This window comes from Anser brachyrhynchus (assembly GCF_964034855.1).
Source record: "Anser brachyrhynchus genome assembly, chromosome: 17".
NCBI classification, from domain to species: domain Eukaryota; kingdom Metazoa; phylum Chordata; class Aves; order Anseriformes; family Anatidae; genus Anser; species Anser brachyrhynchus.
The window spans coordinates 11,201,899-11,223,144 of NC_137710.1; the positions used below are offsets into that span (position 1 = coordinate 11,201,899).

The 21,246-nt window shown below is 41.1% G+C and overlaps 1 protein-coding gene across 2 annotated transcripts in view; it reads left to right on the forward strand.

Moving 5' to 3' along the window:
* The window catches only part of SPPL3 (signal peptide peptidase like 3), a 57,621-nt gene that overhangs the window by 18,254 nt on the left and 18,121 nt on the right, over positions 1-21,246 (forward strand). For both annotated transcript variants that reach the window (XM_080559059.1, XM_080559058.1), the window contains exon 2: positions 14,513-14,590. In XM_080559059.1, the coding sequence (XP_080415185.1) occupies positions 14,513-14,590 (78 nt within the window). The remainder of the gene's footprint in view (positions 1-14,512; positions 14,591-21,246) is intronic.

Genomic DNA, 21,246 nt, shown 5'->3' on the forward strand with positions numbered 1-21,246 from the left:
TTTTCCTAATAGTATTGAGCTGTTATTTTCCTAATCCATAATTACTGTAAAAATTAGAAACTGCATTGTTTCAGTGGGCTTCAGGGTTCATGCAAAAGTGCCAGCTTGTGCTTTTCAAAGCAATTCTGTTAAAGATGGGAAAAACAGAAGTTAACCTGACTTGTATTTGTAAATTTTCCTTGCCCTTGTGGTTGGGTGTGTCACAATTTTTAATAAAACCTGAAAATCTGATATGTCTGCTCCTAGAACTGCTGGGTTAGCCTTCTGTCTGGTTAGGATTCCGTTGTTGGAGATTTTATCTGATTCTGCTGTAACATGTAATGAATGCATAAGCAAAAAATGGTTTTGGAAGTGGCTCACTGCTCTGATGTGTTCCAGTTTGTCTAGCACTCAACGCCCATTCAATTAGAAAAATTTGAATAAATAAAGTAAAAGGAAAGTTACGCTAACAGGCAGATGTGGAGAGAAGTTACCATCTTTGGTCCTTTTGCATCTTTTCTGGTTTGGGGTGACCACTGCAAGTTCAGAGATGACCTCTGGAGAGAAGGGAACTTACTGCCCTGTGTAATGTTACCTGGGTGCCCTTTAATAGAAGTTTGCCTTTAAAAAGGCAAATGTTACACCCAGTAACAATTTGAACCTGCTCTCCTTTGAAGTTTCTAGGAGCTTTTGAGCCAGTTCCCCCTCAGCCTGCAGAGGTATTACAGGCTCACCCTCTGTGTTGTCTGACTCTGGATTTGGCGTGCACGTTTCAGTTGTGCTTGTAGAAGACTGGAAGGTAATGAGATGACAATATCACTGATAAAAGTAGGTAAAGTTGCAGGTGGGTGTAGTAATGGTCACGTTCAAATTTCACTTGGTCCTATGCATGAAGATCCATGTACTTCGATTTGTCCGAAAAGGTGATGTGATGTAATATTGCAGACAGCTGTTTTATGAAAATTTACTGTTGGTAAGCATTGCAGCTTTCAGAGGGCCAGGTTAAAGCTGAACATGTGAGTTTCCCCTAACAATCCACCCAAACATTATTGCTTCATTAGACCTCTATTAGTTAGAAGAAGTGGGCGCAAAAGAGCGGTAGGGCATGTTCTCCTTCTCCTTCTTGTTTCTCAGGATGGAAAAAACATACTGGGTAATATGGTTGGAGTGGGTCCAAGTGATTTTTTTCCCCTTCTTTTTTCTCCCAGAAAGCACAGTGCACAGAACTGGAAAAACTGCCATCTCTCGTGTTGCCACTAGTGCTCGTGGGACTACGGAGATGTTAATCTGAAAATTAACTCGGATTTGACAGGGTGGGGGGAATTGTTCAACTAGATCAGCACTTTGGTTGGTGTCAGGAAAGAGTGTGAATTCCCCTATCGCTCACAGAACAATTTGGGGTCATTCTAATCCAGTAGTTGCCACATCTAGTGTTCCTTTTTGCATGCATGCCCGCTTGTCCTCTTACTGTGTATTTTTCTAGACTAAACAAACTCAGTGCTTATCTCTCCTAATCATCTTAGTAACTTTTCTGCACTCGGTCCAGAGGCAGTCTGATAATTCTGCTCTTAGGAAAGCTATACTTACGCTGAAGTACCAGTGGCTGCCTTCCCCTCCCTAGCCCTCTTTCCTTCCTGTGCTGTTTTTATTGTTTGCTCTTACGAAACAGGATTAAAAAGAGAGAAGATGATGAGAAAACACCTCAGGAAAAATGTGAGTGCAGAAGTGTCTATCCAAAATACTAACATTAGGATCCGTGGTATGGGGAAATAGTAATGCTCCTAAGTTAAAACTAAAGTGACTTCTGTACTGAATCATATGCAGTATTAACGAGTTAATTGCATTAGAGTCTGTTCAGATGCATTTAGTACCAACAATTCAAGCCCACGTTCTGTTTTCTAGCTTTATGCCACACCGAGTCACCGAGCCTTCGGTGCAGGTACCTTGGAGACGTGCTGCACTGATTGCTTGTTTCTTTGTGGTGTATCGTTTTGGTGCTTTATGCACAGAAATGGTCTTCCTGTAATAAATACACATAGCCCTCTGATTCACCTGCTTCTGTTTTATTTCTGTGCTAAGTAAAATAGTCAATTGTTCTCTTTGTGGTGTGTTGTGTGCTTGTGGGTGTGAGAATTTTATCTCCAGTTAATTGAGAGTCAGTGACTTGCATCAGAACAAGAGCAAAGTTCCAGTTTTAAGCTTAATTTCCCTCTCCACCACCTCAGTTGTAACTGAGCTAATCATGGGAATCAGTGTGTGTTGAGGTGCAGCTTTGTGTACGTCTTTGGAGGGAATCCATTTAATAGCAGAAGACTGCTCTTTGACATACCGGTGATGTAGATCTTGATGGTATTTCATTCCTGATTTTTTTTTCCATTTAAAGGAATTTATTCTTTGTAAAGAGTTGCCTTACATTTGCTTTTTGAAATATGTATAGAAATAAGGAGTTATACTTCTGATTTTGTGGGCAGCAGAGCATTATTTATCCACAATGTAGGGGGACCATGTAATATTACCGTTGCAGTATTACAGAACAGGGGTGTTATTCTCAGCCAATGCTTTTGCTTCAGTGGATGAATTAAACATACCTTAAATTTTCTGGGTTCAATTGCTGTTCGTTTCTTGACTCGCTTATGGCTCATTTTTTCCATCTAGCACTTTCTTCCTGTATTATCAGGAGCAATGATGATACTTTCCGCTTATATCGATAGGGCTTTTGATCATACTGGTATGTTTGGAGAATAGATTGATTCATCTTCAGTGTTTGATATTTGCACGTGTGTGTGTCCCCATGTCTGCCAAAGTCCTTTGATGCTGTTGGAGAGCTTTCAGTCTCTTACAGACCCAGGGAGCTTCTCGCTGTTCTTGAGCTGGACAAGCACGGAGCTGTCTTACTATCACCTACTTTCCTAAATTTAGAAAAATGTAAAGTATGAGTGGCATAGTTTTACAGTACTCAAAGGTAAAGCTAGTGCAGCATGATCAATTATGTGAGCTTATTTTTGATGCACTGGGAATTGTTGATTCTTCGAATGCGTGGGAGGCGAGGTTTGCTATTTATTTATTGTTATAATTTTAGGCAGCCATGGCTTCCCTAATACCTTGTTTAAGCTTGATTTTTTTTTTCTTCCAGTGAAGACATACATTAATTATTTTTTGTGCAAGACACTTTTACAGTTCATATTATTGTTAGAGGCTGTATGCAAATTCTTTGGCAATAGCTTGAGAAATCAATGTGAATCTCTTAACATTTGCTCGTCGTGCTCTTCCTGATCCAAACAGAGCAGCAGTGAAGATTTGGACAAATACTTGCTTTCAAATAACGAAAACTCCCCTGTTTCTCAGCTGACACAGCTTCTAGTTACGGCTTGGTTCCTCTGAGATGCTGGTGGCTGAAAGCACCGACTCCTGCTGCAGCACACGTCGTGTCAGCGGCGCTGGGTCGTGCCCCAGCCTAGCTGTCAGTGTTGTCGCTGCTGCAGCAGCTTCTGCCCTCCTCTGAGCAGGTCTTCCTGCTCTGGCGGAGCAAAACACCCCACTGCTCTGTGTCGTGGACATCTCACTGTGCCGCTGAGGACCGGGCTTTGTGAACAGGTGGCAGTTCTTGTAGGAGAGACCTGGCCTTTGAGCAGCGAGTGGATTTTCCTCCAGACAAAGTAGGAAGCATCCTCGTGTTTCAGATGATGAGAGTTACTGTTAATGAGCTTCTCTGTTAAGTAGAAAAAGGCTTACAGAGGTCAAAACGTACAACGTGGGAGCCAATGCTGAAGACTTTGAGGAAGTTTGTAACTTGTCATTACTAGAATAAAATTAAATCTAACACTGCACCGTCTTATGGCTAATGCAGAGCTGTGCTACCAAGCGACTGAGAACTCCAGCTTGCATATGTGACAAGGATATAAATGGATACCTCTATAGCCCCCAAAGGTCTCCGCTGTCAAAATTCCACAAGACTTTCCTGCACCGGGGATAACCATTAACATCTCCAGCAGCTCCTCCTGGAAGTGCAGTGTTGCTTGGATCATGGTGAGGCTGTCTAGCATAAAAGCGTAGGCAGTCTGCACAGTGGTTCTCTGTTGATTTTAAATTACAGTAACCACACCCTTGATTTGCCTTTTTTTCTGATGTAAAAATAGGCTATTTATGGAAAATTCATACAGTTGCAAGTGGTAATTTAGACAGAAGAGCTGTTTCAGCAAAGCTTTGGGGTAGGCTAAATATTGGACTGACCTTTGCAGAGTTCACTGCTCTGGTGGAATCTGAAAATTTACATAAAGAAATATGCTTGCGGCTGTGATGAGAAGGGATTGTGCGTAACAGATCTTGATTTGACCTCTTCCCCCTCCTTCCAGTCCTTCTTTTGATTATTTGTGGAAAATGGAAACAGTTCCACGGGAGGAAAGTATTCCTATGCGGATTGTGCAACTTCACTTCATTCTTGTGGTTGAGCCATAACCATCTTGCGTTGTCAGATAGATCATGCATACGTGTACGTATGTTTTCATCTTTATATGTTTACTTCTTGTCCTGATACTTGCTGGTTTTCTCCTTTCCCCGAAAGCACTATATTCCTATTTTGGTTTGGCTGCCTGTGTGATGCTAGGGCAACACTTAATCTGTCCTCTGCAGCACGAATTCTTCTTCTTGCAGCTGAATTCTTCTACAAATCAATAGACATGAAGACAATTACAGGTCGTACAAGTGCTCCACTTATTCAGAGATCAGCAAATGAGTCTAATCTCTTTCTCTCATTCTCATAAACACTTTTTTATTTAACATACTGATGGTTTGTCCTTTGCAATGCACTGTGGTTACTTTTCATGTCCCACTGTATACTCTGCATGCCGGCAATGCCCAGGTTGACCTGGCAGTCTCCTTGCTGGGTGGCTGGCACCTCAGGGTGCTGTGTTGTGGCAGCACCCTGCAGCTGCAGTAAAGGGATCTGGAGAGCTAGGGGTCGGAAGCCTCTGTGTGCTCAGAGGGCTTATGTGGACAGATAATTTTATTACAATTTTCAAGAGTAAAATGGATGTTGCTGCACACTGCAACTAGGGTTTACTAGCGAAAAAAAATGGGAAAGGCAGCCGAACCCAGGCTGTTCCGAAGTGCCATAGGTTGCAGGAACCTCAGTACCTGAAGTCTGTTTTGAAAACTAACTTAATTAAAGCAGTGTTAGTTTCTGCGTAGGCAAATAGAAGTAGGAAGGTTAGTTTTGTTTAATTTACTTAGCTCCAATACCGCTTGGGTTACAGATGTATGTATTACAGTGTGCTTAATCAGACCTAGCTGTGAGCTGCTCCTGGAGGAGTTTCAGTCCCACCTTGTCCCCGGCCACGTTGACTCCTTTCATCTTTGTTTCACGTCGAGTAATTGTGCAAGTGTTGGCCGGAACGAAAACCTTCACAGGAGCGATAAGCTGTCAGGGTGCCTTGCTGTTCTGCTGGTGTCATTTTTCTACCTTTGTCATTTCCTTTCCATGAGCAAAACAAGTTTTTTCTAGAGAAAAAAAAAACACTAACATGTAAGGGCAAAGATGTGAAAAGGGGGTTTTGTTGGCAAAGCTCTCTTAGTGCTGCTCAAGTCAGAGGTGAGCTAACCTAAGGCAGCAGAAATCTACAGTGTAGGGCTGCTTCTGAGTCTCCTTTGCCTCAGACATCTGATTTTCAGGCCAACACAACCCAATCCTGTCTTGAGCAGGAGTCCTTTGCTGCAGCAAGTGTCAGGAAGGGGAAGAAGTACTACTTGTTTTCACTTGGAGCTGTCTCGGCTCGGCCGTGTGCTGGGGCTGCTCTGCAGTCAGGAGCCAGCACCCTGGGACAAGTTAGGGGGTCTGGAGCAGCTCAACTGAAATAAACCTGACACTGCGAAAATACGGAGTTGAGTAAAACATGCACTGTTATCAGGCTGTGTGTTTTGTTATGAGATGTGTTTTTCCATATGTTCTTGTTTGGCTTAACTTATTGAAATGCTCTCTATTTTCTTTGATAGGAATCCATTATTGCAGACATCGTTGTACAGATGTTTTGCTTACTTTTTCCAAAAAATGCCTGCAGTCATTTATACCTGTGATAAAACTGTAAAATCTTTTGTTGGAGAGGATTCCTTGGCTTGTGGTGGCATATTTGGCAGTAGAAACATGCCCTGTTTATCAGGACATCTTCTTTTTTCTTTCTTTGAGAAAGAAAGAAGGGAAGATTCCCTGGTCTTTTTTTATTTGTCCATTTTGCAGCAAAAAACAAATCAACCAGCCAACCAGCCCTCCTTAATAAAACAACCGCACAAAAGTTGATTTCTTTTTATGTTTAGGAAAGGGGTGAAAATCCCCCCATTCAGTCTATAAATACATAGTATGAAACAACAAAAGCCTGTATTTTCTATTGCAGCAACGTGAAGGACATTCAGTGTCTCCTGGATGTTTATTTGGCTGCAGGATTCTCACACAAATATGTACGCCCAGTACAAATTATTTGAAGATGCAATTTTTCTCCCGAGTTTGGGGGGGCATCACTGGGGAGGTCGGCAGCTGATGGTATTAGCATGCTTTTGGGGTACGGGGATGCCGTTCTGTGCTGCTTGGAAATAATGCTCTTCTTAATGAGTATTCTTATGCGTTCGCGCAGCGAGTGGAAGTTGTGCTCTCATTCCTGCCTGGAAGTGAGTGCTCCAAGCTGAATGTGAAATCTGGAAATCTTCCAGTTGCTGTGATTCTTAAACACTGTGAAACATATAATTCTTTGTTCTGTTGGCAAACAGTCTGCTGAACCAAAAGGGTTGCTCAGATAATGTTTTTAACAGAAAATGTGTTTTTGCAAGATCGCCTCTCCTGATGCCTTTCTGAATGTACACTTCAGTTTCATGTCACAGTGAGCTCAGAGCAGTTTCCTCTTAGCAATTTAGTCGGGAGCTCAGCATTTGTTTGGAGGGGGAGAGCTTTAGCAAAGCAGCTTTCTGTAAAGGATAGAAGAGGGAATTGCTTTTCTTAATTGGATGTGTAAAAACGTAGGTTTGGTACCTAATAATGTGAAAATGTTCAGAGATCCATGTGTGATAACCAGCAGGATTATCTCGTTTGATAACTTAGAAATGCCTGCCTGCGTCCTAGCCGGGCCCGCATAGGAAAATATGGCTTAGTGGGATGTCTCACGTTACTTGTTTTCACTTCAGACTTGCTTTAATTTTTTTTTCCCCCTGATATGAGTTTCAGTAAATTACTCAGACTTCGCAGAGCTTATCTGTACATGACAATGAGATGAAATGGTAAGCTTACTTTAGAAAACAAGCTATTCCTTTAACGTAAGTGAAGCCATAGCAATTTGCTTATTTTTCCTATGAATCATCCTAAAGAATGGAATAGTGTTGAGATATGTTTACAGCTGTGGGTGCCATGACTTCACGCTTAAAATTATACTTTTAACTGTTACACTCAGATTTAACTTTGGTTTGGCATCAGGCCTAATGGAGGCTCTTAAATATGTATATATCTTGCACATGTAAGGCGGTTGAAAGAGGCTTTTTAGTTATACCTTCGACCTGGAATCCAGCAAAGGAAAAAAGTCGTGTTGGCTTTGCCTATGGAGGGAGTCCGCCCCCAACCAAAGCGAATATTTGCACAATGAACTGTAAACGGTCTTGGTGCAGCAATGGTGTTCTTCTTGAAGGTGCCCCAGGGCTCTGCTCGGGAGCCCTCGAGTTTGCTGTGCCCCTCTTAATAAATTAAGGATTAATTATTATTAAAATAATTGTTACAGGGGCTGCTCACCAGTGACTTGTGCTGTAGCATGGAAAACGAATTGCTCTCAACAATGAGCTGTCCTGATCACTCTATTCTCTCGTCCTTCTTTTAAGGAATGAAATAGTAGAATGGTTGACAAATGTCGAGATGAAGAAACAGGGAAAAAACCCAAACATTTCCTCTGTGAGTAGCATACTTCTATATGATCAAAGGTGCAGGATTGCTGCAGCCAGGTGAGGTGCGGGTGCAGGCTGATTCCTGCCGGCAGCTGGTGGCTCCCAAACCAGGGGCGGGGCAGGGGAAGCGCATTGTGAAATGTTCTGCTTCTTGTCTGGGATTTACCAACGAGTATTTCTTGACTTTCTGTTCACGTTTTCTCTGTTACAATAGCAATCACTGATGCAATAAGTGCATTAAATGGCTTTTGAAATAGACGAAACCTGTGGAGGAGGGGGAGGCGGGAGCTTCTCCCATCCTTGATTTTGTCACTGCACACCAGCTTTCCAGCAAATCTTTGTTTCCTGGTTCTCTTTGAAAGAACTGTCAGTCTGCTGAGACAGGACACCCAAACTGAATGCTGGCATTCAGCAGGTTTTGAAAATGAGTGATGAATGATAGGGCAGGGAAGGAGATGCTTCGTGGCTGCCCTTTCCGTGCTGGTACCCGCCTCTGAGGAGTTCCCTTTGGAAGAGAATGGAAATTGGAAAAGGAGGATATGTGTTTTGATGGGCATGGGTTATTACCACTTACCTGGCGAGGAGACAGTGGGCATTTGATAGAAAAGTAATATTTTAAATGTGGATGAAAAGTACTGTGTTGATTGAATAAATAGTTGTGGCTTTTCATGTGGGCTGGAGAGCCTGTGAAGCTTTGTGTGGCCACTTCTCAAGTAGCCACATCTTTCAGAAGCTAAAGCATGCAGATGGACTCACGGCTGGATCCTGCTTATCCTAGTTGTGTCTGGTATGACATGGCCCCCAGGAGTGCTGAAGGATTTTTGTGGAGGAGAATTAAGTATGGACTGGAGCTGTAGTCAGAAGGACTTCCATTAGGTGTCAAGACAAGCCTTGTAATTTCACTGGTGGGTTGTTTCAAACAAGAGGTGAGATAAGTTGTGACGGATCGATTGTCTTCCCCCAAAATAAGGTCAAATTATAACTCAATGAATTAAAGGATCTGACATTCCTATCAGTGCCAGTTTCTGTGATTCTATCACAGATGCCTCCAAGTTGTAGATTTGGTCCCTTTAAACAAAGCAAAAGCTCCGTCATATTTTAATCCATCCTTACGCTAGTCTGTCTAGCACGTTTACCTTCCTTTTGTAGTTTTGTTTTCCTTAATCTTGAATCTGGACATTACGATCACTGACAAAGGAAAATACCTGATGCAATGCAGTCTTCTGTCTCCATGCAGACTGGGGTGAAGTTGGTCCATCTAGTGCACTTCTCAAGTTGGGGTGAGTTATTTGCTGCTCTGTTGTTAGTGCTCTGGTGTATGTACAGCAAATGCAGGAGTTTATCTTGCTGCTGTTATAACAACTTTTGTGTGAGGATGATTCACGTCCAAGGCCTTTGGTGTGCATTGCTATGGAAACTTCTCCCTCCACCTCAGCAGAATTTTTCACAATGATTTCTTGCAGCTGGAACTCAGAGGAACGGCTTTTGCTCCTGAAACATTGTCCAAGGGGCTGAATTTATTTGATTCTACATGTAATTGATGTCTCGTGCAAACAAAAAGAGTTTTTTGTTTCAATTACACAAAACTTTTCCTGATCTCTGAGGAGTTTTGGGGTACTTAAGTCAACGTTGCTGCTGAAAAGTTTTTCCTCCTTGATTTGTATGTCCAGCAACATGCCAGATTAGGAATCTAAAGCATTTGAGAAAACTTTCCCATCCTTTCCGTTACTATTCAAGCAGACAAGTCCCTGATCTAGTTTTCCATATAGTTTTGCAAATACTTGTGCTGGCACATGTCAATGATGGAGTAGAGATGACTGGCGAAAGTTGAAAATAAGCTGCTTTTGCAACAGTGGTGCTGGCTTGTGGTCACATCAGGCTGGCCCACGGCAGGCAGGTTACGTAGCAGGTAATGCCCCGTGCTGTCATCGGGACACACGGGGTTCCTGCTCCTGTCTTTTTTGGCTCATCGCTGAACAAACGCTCAGTGCTCAGCACAGGGCAAAAAGAGGTCCCTGGCTTTGCCTTCAGAAGGGCTGTTGGGACTCTTGGGAGAGTCTCAACAACTCTTATTTTTTGCTGGTAAAAGAGATCTGCAATGTAAAACCCTAATATTTTAATATATTAAATTCCTCAGCAGCCAGCCGGCAGAGCCCCCACAAGGTGAAGGCTCACAGGCGTAGAAGACAGGTAATGTTGGATCTGGGGCTGCAGGGCAAAGAGAGCTCACAAGTGTCTGTAACCCAACGTTGCTGCTCTTGTTGCCGCTTGTATGAGCTGGTTGCTGTCCTGTGGAGCTAGGAGTGAAGCGGGTCTCTGTTCCCCTGGGAATATAGAGGTTCTTCTCTGCGTCCCACAGAAGGGCGAGGGCTGCGTGGCACGCCAGCTGTGCCGGGGGGATGTTTTGCACGGCCACTGGGCAGCGTGGCTGGGCGTCCCTGGGATCCTCTGTAGGTAAAGGCCCATGGAGCGGCCCGTGCCAGGCTGGGGGGCTCGCTGCTTGGATTGTTGTGGGGACAATGCTGGCACTGTGGAGCTGCGAGGCTGACCCGCGGAATATGTTGCAGAACAGTGCTTGCTGTGTCCCTGTCTTGGCACGCCTAAGCAGGCTCTGTGCTGGAAGCACTAGCCCGTGGAGCTGCCAGGAATAGTCCTCAGTGGCAGGGAATTCACTGCAATCACACTCGGCCCCGGAAAGGTGCGGGGTCAGTGTAGGATCTGGAGTCCTGGAGTAGGTCTTTGGGAAGTCCCCTCTCTGCCATTGTCCGGTGTAAGGAGCTTATGGAGAAAAGTTCACCACCAGTGTGGTTGGTTTTATAACGTCCTTGGCCTGACCGTTGGTTGTAGTTATTAGTTACTTCACTGATGTAGCAAGAATCTGCCCAATAGCCCAATTAAATGACTTACTTCTAAACCAGTTTCCTCACAGGGATGTCGAATTGTGGGTGGGCTAGTCTGAGAATTGTAAAATGTTCTCAGCTGGGAAAGTCAGCGGTGTCTTCATATTTTGAGCAGTTCTGCTTATGTAATAGAGTTTAGAAATGGGTTGGTAGTTCTTGTATTATGGCACGCAGGTGAACTGCACAAAAGTAAGTCTTTCAGAAGATAGCAGCCCTTAGCATAGTCTTAGCTAGGATTAATTTTCAGAACAAGAATGAAGAATAACAATCATTTCTTTGTATAGTAAGTATCAAGAATTGCTTTTAAAATTAGTATTAAAGTCAAAGGACAACTTCGATGCACAGGCATGCCATGGGCATTTTCTGTGCATGCTTCCATTAGTTCTGAGAACAAATTCTTCATTTTATAAAAGTACCGTAAAGGAGGAAAATGGTTTCATTTTTATATGCACAGTGAAAGGCAAGTAAAATGTTAATGCACAAAGTATACTGCAGCTCCCCAAAAATTTCCTAAGTGTGGGGTTTTTGTTTTGTTTTTGGCTGATACCATTTACGAAGAACGTGGCACTGATGCTGTGCTTGGCAGTGGAAGTATGCAACTCATGTACTTGAAATGTGTTTTAGGAGAATCCAGTTTTATGCGTATGGAATCCGTTGGATGGTTGAGCTGTAGATAATCACTTAAATTTCAGTTAAAAATGGGCTTGCAGATTACTGTCTGGCATTTTATATTATATTCAGTACCTTGAAGTAATCTTCTTTCTCAAACTTTCACGTGATTCTGTCACCTACTGATTCTCTCGAGTCCAGATTAATGGGTTAGAAAATGTTTATTTGGGATCAAGGTTTCTAGTCTGCTAGTGAACTGTCCAGTGCTTTAGGATGCCAGATTTTAGGAAGCAGTTCTATTTTATGCAAAGCCTTTTATAGTTTAGGGAGACAAAATATTAAAAAACCCAGGGTTTTATTACGATGAGACCCACTTCAGCACTACAAACTTATTCCTGGAGTTTGCTTGCGGGCTGCCTGCACGGGACACCTGGAATGGAAGCTGGATGTTCCCAAGTTGCTCGCTTCAGACCCACAGCTCAGGTACTCCTAGGCTTGCCGTGCTGGGCACTTTGCATTGCTCTTTTCCAACTGCATCCTGAGGAAGGGAAGTATGAGTATTTGCTGCCTTGACAACGAGCAGGAGCTTTCCCAGGCTGTATGTGTGATACCAACAGTGAGATTTTAGGATATCCTGCTGCAGGTATCTTGAGAAGTCAGGAAATATCACTGGGTCTGCAGTGGGCGGATCAGTACCCTACTGCACTTCTCTCGTGCAGAACGAGAGGACTTGAATTCTGGCTTCTCCCTTGCACAGAAGCAGCAGATAGCTGCCCTAATCACCGCTGCAGCGTATCAGTAGGGTTATATTGGGTCATAGTGTAGAATGGGTTTACGTATATTTGGTTTCTTTTTGTTTTATCAAAGGGCCTTCATTTTTTAATACAAAACTCCATGGATTATTCCAGGACTGATCCACGATCCACATATCATTGTTTTATCTGTTTTACCATTCTTTCTAATACTTACAACCTTGTTTTGACTACTGTTTAGTTATTAGGATGAAATGTAATTTTAATTATCATAGCTTCCGAAGTTGCCACTGAATGGTGAACTGTACAGAAAACAGTCTTCTCAAAAGCATGTGCCGATTTATGGATATAGAATTTTATGAACATCAGTTCATAAGTGTAGTGCATAACCTTGGACGTGTTTACACCCAGCTGAAATTCCATTCCCTCATTTTGCTTTTCTTACACATTTGGCGTTCCTGAGGATTCTGTTAAGGGAGAAGTTCCGCTATTAATTCTCAAATCCAGACAGGACACAGTTTCCTTTGCCTATAGCTCAGAGTTGGGTGAGGCAGTGTTTCGCCCTGAAATTGAAGCTAGTAATAGGACATAGACCTAGTACATTCATCCGTCAGCTGTTTCTTCTGTCTGCTTGCTTCCAGTCATTAGCTAAAGCTAATATGCTCTGATCTGTATTGTCTACCACCTGAAGGCCATTTATATAAACTAACTGTAAGTGCTTATTTACATGCCGTATTTGCAATTAACTGTTTTCATCTTTCTGGATGCTTTTAAGGTTTCTGATGCACAGCCTTGAAACTAAAGGTCAAACAAGACTGAAATGAATATGAAGATGATCTTAAGCTTTATAGATATCTGTTGGTCTACTATGAGCAAATAAGACTTCTGTTTTTCACTCTTACTAGGGGGTAACATTGAAGTTATTCATGGTAATTAACAAAAGCAGTTGGGTTCCTGTTTTGTAAAAGCTTACTGCACAAGCATACAATTTCATCTAGAAGAGCAGTCTTTTTCAGCGATGTTTAATATTAAATTTCTTTAGTAGAAGATCATATTTGTGTTTATATATTAAAAAAGTATTTTTATGTGTCTGTCAAGTGGTATAATTTTCTCTAAATGACTTCTAGATTGGCAGCAGAATTGCCTGATTCTGTAACTGTCTTGTATTGTTAGTTTTTATTTGCTGACATATTTACTTTGGAACTATCACATCATTCAGCTGTCTTTGTTCCATATCAATAATCTTGTGGAAATTAGGCCTTTTAATTGGCTTTCAGAAAGGTTTAGTGATCTTTTTTTGTAGTATGAGACTAATGCAATTAACATTATTCCTTATTCTTTTCCGTTACTTCAGCACAAGCGGCTGTAAAACTTCTGGGAGTTGGACTGTGGCTCCTGAGCCTCTCCTGTCACGTTGTGCCCCGAGAGTCTTGGTGCCCCTCTGCTTGGCTCTCTCCAGTTATTGGGGCTTTCTCTTTGGGGGCCCCCAAAACTCTAGACACAGCTTCACGAGTGCTAAGTAGAGGGTGAGATTATTTCTCTTGACTTGCAGGCTGTGTTCTTGTTGCCTTGCTCCTCAAGGCCCCTCTTAAAGGTTTCTCTGTCCTCAAGTCTATCATGCCCGCTCTTCCCAGCTGGGAACTTGCTGAGGTTGCTTTTGTCCCATTGTACGGGTCAAAGAAAGTTTTGGTGTAAGCTACGGGGTACGGTTTGGTCTGTTGAGGATAGGAAAAAAGGGGAAAACATTAATATTTACATTTCTGTGCATTAAACATCTAAGTACGTTATATTGGGAAATCCATCTAAATAAAGGTGGATTTTAAGTCTCCTGCTGAAATTTCTATCAGAAATCCTGTATCTAGTGGCGTGCAAGATGTAATAGGGAAATAACTGCGTGTGGTTTAATAAATGCAGATTGCAGCTTATTTTGTTTGTGTTTTTTTTCTGTACTGAGTGAACCTTGACCTCAACTGCCATATTGCAACTTAACTATTATCAGTTAAGGCATAGGAGAAACAGAGATTAGTGTTATTTACATGCAAGATGGCATGCTGAAAGCAATTCTAACATGTTTGTGGAAAAAGGAATCTCAATGCAGTGAGTTGAGAACAAATTTCTACAAGGCTTTTTGAGCTGTTCATTGACTGTCGTACATATTTTGTATGCTGCAGTCTTGAATATAAAAAGTTAACTTACAAGCTACATATTTTATATTCCTAAATGATATGAGAACTTTAGAAATAGCTGCCATAAAGATGTCATTCAGTTCTCTGTTTGTATAATTCTAAGAAAAAGAATTCACAAATGGTACTGGAGAAACGGACACTCAGGATAACACACCTGCCTTCTCTCTTCCCATTCCAGGGCATATTCCCTTGTGGACTCCAGTCAAGTCTCTACTTTCCTGATTTCTATTCTCCTCATAGTCTATGGCAGTTTCAGGTAAGATTATTCTTTAAGGCCTTATGGATTTTTTCTTTTTCAAATAAAAATGTGACTACAAGTGATGTTTTACAGTTTATGCCTTTTGTTTTTGTTGTATCATTGTTAGATTGATGGCTGATGTAAATGCAATATTTCTTGGTTCTGAAATGGAAATAGAGAAGGAAGAAAAAGAAACCAGTTGAGGTTTCTGAAAGACATAATTGTATGACAAGTTACAAGCACATATAAGATAGCTGTGAAGTCAATCCTTGAAGACAGTTCTGTAAAATTGTGTTTTGGAAGGTATAAAGGACCTGTTGAGAGATATATGGACGTAATGTTATCAGTAGCAGGCTTTTAGATACAGTGTTTCAGTGTTGTTTGATTCAGAGTGTTCTTGCTCTGATTGCAACCAAATCTCGTAAAGTAGAGATTCCTGAGTGTAACAGCACAATAGAGAAGTGAGAAACACGTCAGTGCTGAACTGTAGCAGTGCCTGAGACCAACTGCCGATTAGGTTTGAATCTTCAAAAATCAAATTTGCCCCACTTCAGGAGACTTGAGTATGTTTAGAGAAAACTTTGTTGTCCCTCTAAGCTTGCATCTTGTATCATACCCAGCTTTTTATGTAAGGGCGTATAAGGAAAGAGGTTCATACTGACATATCAAAAACAATTTACAACTTGGAAATATTATTTCTTTAAACTTAAGTTCAGGATGTTTTTCTTCTCCCCTCTTTTTTTTTCTTTGAAGAACATTGCTTCATTTAATAAGTCTATGATAACAAGCCATCCATATAGTATGAAATCTCTCCACCACGTTGAATATTCCTGAAATAGATGATAACCGTGGTCGTAAGTATGATGTAAGCTGCAGCTATTAGGATAAGAGGCTTGAAATCCCAGTCATAAGTTAAGCAAATCATAAAATGAAAGAGCCAATTTTTGATAAGAGCTGTCTGTTTTTGCTAGTGAGTATTAGGTAACAGCACTGCTGATTAAATTAAAATAGAAAGCTTTAGGAAGACAAAATCTAGAGAAACTGCAAATAAAGAAATAAAAGGTTGCATTTGAATACCAATTGACAGTGTTTTTTTTCTTTTCTTAAAGTTCTGAGTCAGTCTAGCATGTAGTTGAGGGGCTACTTCAATCTTTAATTTAATTCATGCAGTTGAGTAAAAAGGAACTATGCATATGACTGCAAGACCTGTAGCTTTTATTAAAATCAAAATTCAATTGAGAAAACATAATGCAATAAGAAACAGCAGGAGTGCTTGAACGTAAATTGCCTCTCCTCAGAGCTTCTAAGCTTTTAAGAATTTTCCCTTGCTCTTTCCTGTCCTGTTGCTATATACATGTGCTCTTTTACCATCTCCTGTGATTACATTTAAAACCGCTCACCTTACAAGGACTGCAAACTTCAGAAGAACCTAATCTGTTGGAAGACATGGTAGAATGGCGATGGATACAAATCAGTTGAGGAAATGCCCTCTTCTAGCCCACTTCTTTTTCACGTATCCTAAGGACTCCAAGACGCAAGCTATTGCAGACCAAGATAGGGCCTGATAGTTTTGAAACTGATTTCTGATGAATGACCTATATTTAGCTTCTTTAGTAGATGTCTGAGCTGAAACCCACAGTTTTGGTGATGACTTGGGTAAACTTTCAAGCTGTTTGGTCAACGAGTGAGGTCAAAAGCAGTTTTTTACAGAAGATTTTGAAGTGCTGTTAACAACAGCGCCCAAGATACAGTTCAGATTTGTAAGAAATTTAAGTGTGGTGGTAAGTTGCAAAATGATGCTTATCTGGAAATTCCCAAAGTAGTAAAATAAAAACTTCGGGCAGTGGGTGGATTTTCTTAGAATAGCGACTTGCCGGAAATACAAAAGTTACTGCTTAGGGTGCTCGTTCTCAAATGAGAACAACATCTTCATCTAGATTTGAGTGCTTCATCTCAAATGGAGCCATGGTTAGACAGAAAGAAAATGGCACTCCTCACATAACCTTCATGTTGTGGAAAGCGGGCACGGTTTCCAATATCAGTCTGAAAAGAAACAAGTAGTTATTGTAGAGTTATTGTGATACTGCTGGCAAGTGACATAAACAGAAGTTCAATAATAGGATCAGAAAGAATTGGGTGGGTGAGTCATTAGGATAAAATCCTTGTGTGTGGTGGATCTAATCTAATGCAAGAGGTTTCAGGGGAACAAAGGAAAGCCTGGTCCAGTGTCCTTATTCATACAAGTAGCATTTGTCCAATGACAATAAGTAAATAAAACCCATACCAAGCAACAAACAAACTAACAAAAACCACCAAAATACTCAGAAGAATGTCTAATAGATCCTGGGTAAAGTCTGCCTCCAGAATGAAGGACAGTTTATACATTTGAGATCCCACTTCTCTTACTATGGCTGGAAGAGCATTTCCTTCCTGCATTTGTGCAGGGTCAGGAATTTTAGCTTCAAGCCCTTCTAAACATCTGCCATAAATGTTCTTACCATCTCTCAGCCCTTGTACTTGATACGCTTTGTTGTTGGCTGTCAGAGAGGCAAGTGTAATCTTTCAAACATTTACAAGACGTAAACAGCAGCATGCAAATGTTTGTTCTAGTTATGGATTTTTAAAGAGATGAGCTTAGCTGGAAATGGGTTGTTTTCTGGGGGTTCTTCCCATACAGTCACCTATTGTACAGGTGCTTTTCTGGGACTGAAATGTTGGAGTTACTTTGTAGGCATGTAGCACCTAAATCTTTTTCTGTCCTATCACGTACTCAAACGTGGTTATGTAAAGCCTGATTTAACCCATGCTCTACCTGTTCTAGTTCCTGCTTTTAAGCTAAACTGCTTCTGGATTCTCCTCGATCAACCCGAAGCCCAGTTTTATTCTGCAAGTATTTGCAGAGTATTGTTTGCCCTGCTTTTAAATAGTTTTTGTTTGTTTGTTTGTTTTCAATGCTGCAACATTTACTGTTTATAAGGTGGTTTGCTCTCCACTTCAGAAACAGGGACTGCAGGTCCTCACAGATCCTTGCTGTCATCTTTAGCTAACGCAGAACTCAGGTGCAAGCTTTATCTCCTGCCTGCAGATGAAGACTGACCTTCCTGTACCAAAGAGTCTCCAGTCTTCCCATATTAAGTATGCCATGCTTGAGGGCCCTCAAGACCATAGAATAAATCGTGGTACTGAAGAACAATGCATATTGGTTTTATTTTCCTATTTTTTTCCCCACTCTGTCTTGCTTATTTAAGTTGTAAGTTTGGTGGTCCTTCTCTTTGGTGGTTCGTAAACAGTGCCAACAACCACGACGAGTCCACCTTCCTAATCTTCGTTAGTTAGCAGGGTGTCATGCATGTGTGTTTGAGCTGAATACGAAATTTCAAAGTAGGTGTAAGAACCCTAGATTTATCTCTATGGCAGTGGCTCGAAATGTTCAAATAAAACGTGTGACTAATTCTGGTAATAGTGTGTGGAGTAATAAAAATAACTTCTTACTAAGAGAAAGGGTGTGCCTGGAGTTCACAAGCATCTGTAGCCACAGCGCTGGCAGGGCGGACGAGGGGTCTGGAGAGCCACAAAGATACCTGCATGCGTGTGAAGCACCTGCTGGGGGTGAGATGCTTGAATCAGTGTCCTGGGACTTTGGCATGTGTGGCTCTGCAGGCATAGTCAGGAGCCAGTACTCCATCTAGTCAGTGAGGATATTTTTGCATGGACTTTCTGCTACTGTTTCCCCTGTTCTTATTCCCACTCCAGATCTTGCATTGCAACTCGTTTAATCTCACAGGAACACTTTATAGGCCACTGTGGCAATGTTAGATCGCATAATGTGTTCTAGCCTCTCTCTCCATAATACACATAGAGATTTGATTCATTTGAATTAAACTATCTCAGCTCAGTGTCTGACTGTAATTTTTTATGTAGAGCAGTTGAAATCTGGCAATTCTCGAAGTCACAGAGCTGTTCATAAGGGTGACTGTCTTCACTGAGCAAAGCAAGAAGGAACTTCTCGATGTATTGCCTCTCCTGCTGACTCTTTAGAGATACGCTTGCTTTCAAATTTCCTCCTTTGTTTCATAAGAATATTTTCCTGCAGGGTTTCCCTGAAGCATTATTGCAATGGAAGTGATCCATAGTTGAATCTGAACTTTCATGATAATAATGTGCCAGCAGCTTACTCATTGCTTTGGCCTCAGCGTAACCCTACTGAGTGCTTCCCTGTGGGAGGCTTGCTTTGAACCACTGTGCTAGAAATCCTACCAGCTTGAACTGCTGGGGCCCCCAGAAGAGACAACTGTAGTTTATTGCCTGACAGGAGACGCTGAGTGAATGCTGCTTTTGGAATCCAGGCGAAAACTTGAACAAAAAAGCAAATGCTTCTCGACTTGCTGTTTCCTTCCAGAGCAATAATTTTCAGTATGTCTTGTTTTAAAAATACAGTTTTTAACTTTCATGGAGGATGTTCTAGTGATTGCTTCTCATTTTTTTTTTTTATCATGTTAGTGATAATTTGTACCAGAGATAAGGGGCAAATCATAAAATGGGTGCTGATGATTCAGAAGTTGGCTTGGCTCACCAACTGTGTTGCTAAGTGACCGTAATTTCATAGTTTATGCTTAATTTTGAATTGAGGATGTTACAGGTAATAATGTAGTAATTGCTGATTCTATTGAAATGAAAGCAAATGGGCTGAAGTTGTTTGTGAGCAGTAGGAAAAATAGTTTATTTTCAGTTTCCTTTGCTGATAGCCCCTTAAATTGTGAGGAGTTCCCCGTTGCCACAGTCAGAATGATGGTGTGATGCTCTTGCTAAGCTGAGCTAATTTACAGAAGAATGAAATGCTGCTCTGAGGAAAAAAAATATATATATATATATTGTTTGTCTGAATCTTGGATCCAGCCCTGAAGGGTTGTCAGCCATCTCTTGGATTTTTATAGCTTGAGAGGAAAATTGTGGGGATTTATGGGGAAAAAGGAAATGTGAATGAAAGATAAAAGCACCCCACCCAAGCCAGAATCACAAAATGTCCCGAGTTGGAAGGGACCCACAGGGATCATCAGGTCCAACTCCTGGCTCCCCACAGGAGCACCCCAAAAACAGATCTGCCCTGGGCAGCCTGTACCAGTGCCTGGATAACAGACATATTTAGAACTGATCCATTTGTTAGAATTAGTGTTCTCTGTTGCCTGTTTGTATTTTTGCTAACTTTTTAGCTGATGCCTGTGTTCTGTGTAGAAGTAAGTCTTCTTCTGTAAGTCTAAGGTTAAAGCTTCCTTGTATTTTTTCTGAGTCCAAAACCGGCTTTAACTTCATACTGGGAGCACTTGCATAATAGAAGCAGAACAACAACATAGTTCTAAACTGGAAAGCCTTTTTTTCTTCTTAATTTTATACGGTAAAACTACTCAACCTCACTTTCTTTAATATAGCTCATCTGTCTAGATACTGCACACCCATATGTGCTTGATTTCAGGCTGTATGACTGTAGCACAAAATTGCTTACCTCTGCATTGCAGTGTACACTAAAATGAAATAAGTTTGATACAATCTTTGGTACAATTTTGTAGGTGTTGTGTTTTTTCCTTGTCTGTCAAATTAATAGAATTTGCTTACTTTGCATAGTGCGGTTGCTTGCAGCTCAACTTGAAAAAAAAAAAAAAAAAGTCGAATGCCTGTTGACCTGGAAGTTGTATCAAAATACTTGGTATTTGCTGCTGCTGCAGACTGAAGGGAAGAGCTGTACTGTGCTTCCCATGGTTCTCTATAGCTTAGTTGAGCAAATAAATCTACAGAAAAGCCATGGACAACTTGCATGCATGTTATGATAATGAGAAACTATCATGGTAATCTTGATTGCTAATATTTTTATACAAAACAACATAGCATTTTATCACTTTTGCCACAGGTCGTCACTTTGATGCAACTTCTAAATTACATTCTAACAAATTTTGGTTAACTTTCTGAATGGGTGAATTTCATTTAGGATCTGTTTTGGACAGCAATTAATTTTATGATTAAATTCTGTGTTATTTTGGAGTCTTTTTGGTATATATATCAAAATGAAAAGACGAAGAGCTGGGTACACTGGGAAATGTCAGCTACTATGGATGAACTAATTTGTACTGATTATTCAGAGCTTCCTCTAGATATCTGTAATGCCTATATAGTTATTTTCTAGGCTTTGCTGAAGCTATTTCAATTAAGTAAGAACTTGCATTCAGCAGAGAATTACTTATAGGCAAATTTTGGTCATCATTCATTACAAGAGTTAGAGGAAGGAAACAATGAATATGGTTTTAAACATGAAACCAAACAGTTAAATTTGAATGAAAAGGATCAAAATGATAACTTGGAAAGAGTTCAAATACATCAGAGAATTCAAACTTTTACTGTATTTCCATCATGTTCTACACTTCCAAGTAATGCAGATAAGTATCTTTGTTGTGGTTTGTTGTCAACACTTAGCAGTTCAGACACTACAGTGAGTCGTCTCAGTATTAGACCAAGTGTGATTTCGTGCCTCCTCTGTAACTGTGGGCGTTGTTGTTTTTTTTTTTAATTTCTGGTACATATGTTTTTTTCTGTTTTGTTTTGTTTTTTAATAACCAGCACTTAAAAACCAGGGCTTTTCCAGGGAGAAGGTGCTGCAGTAGTAGAATGGTAATGAGACCGTAGCT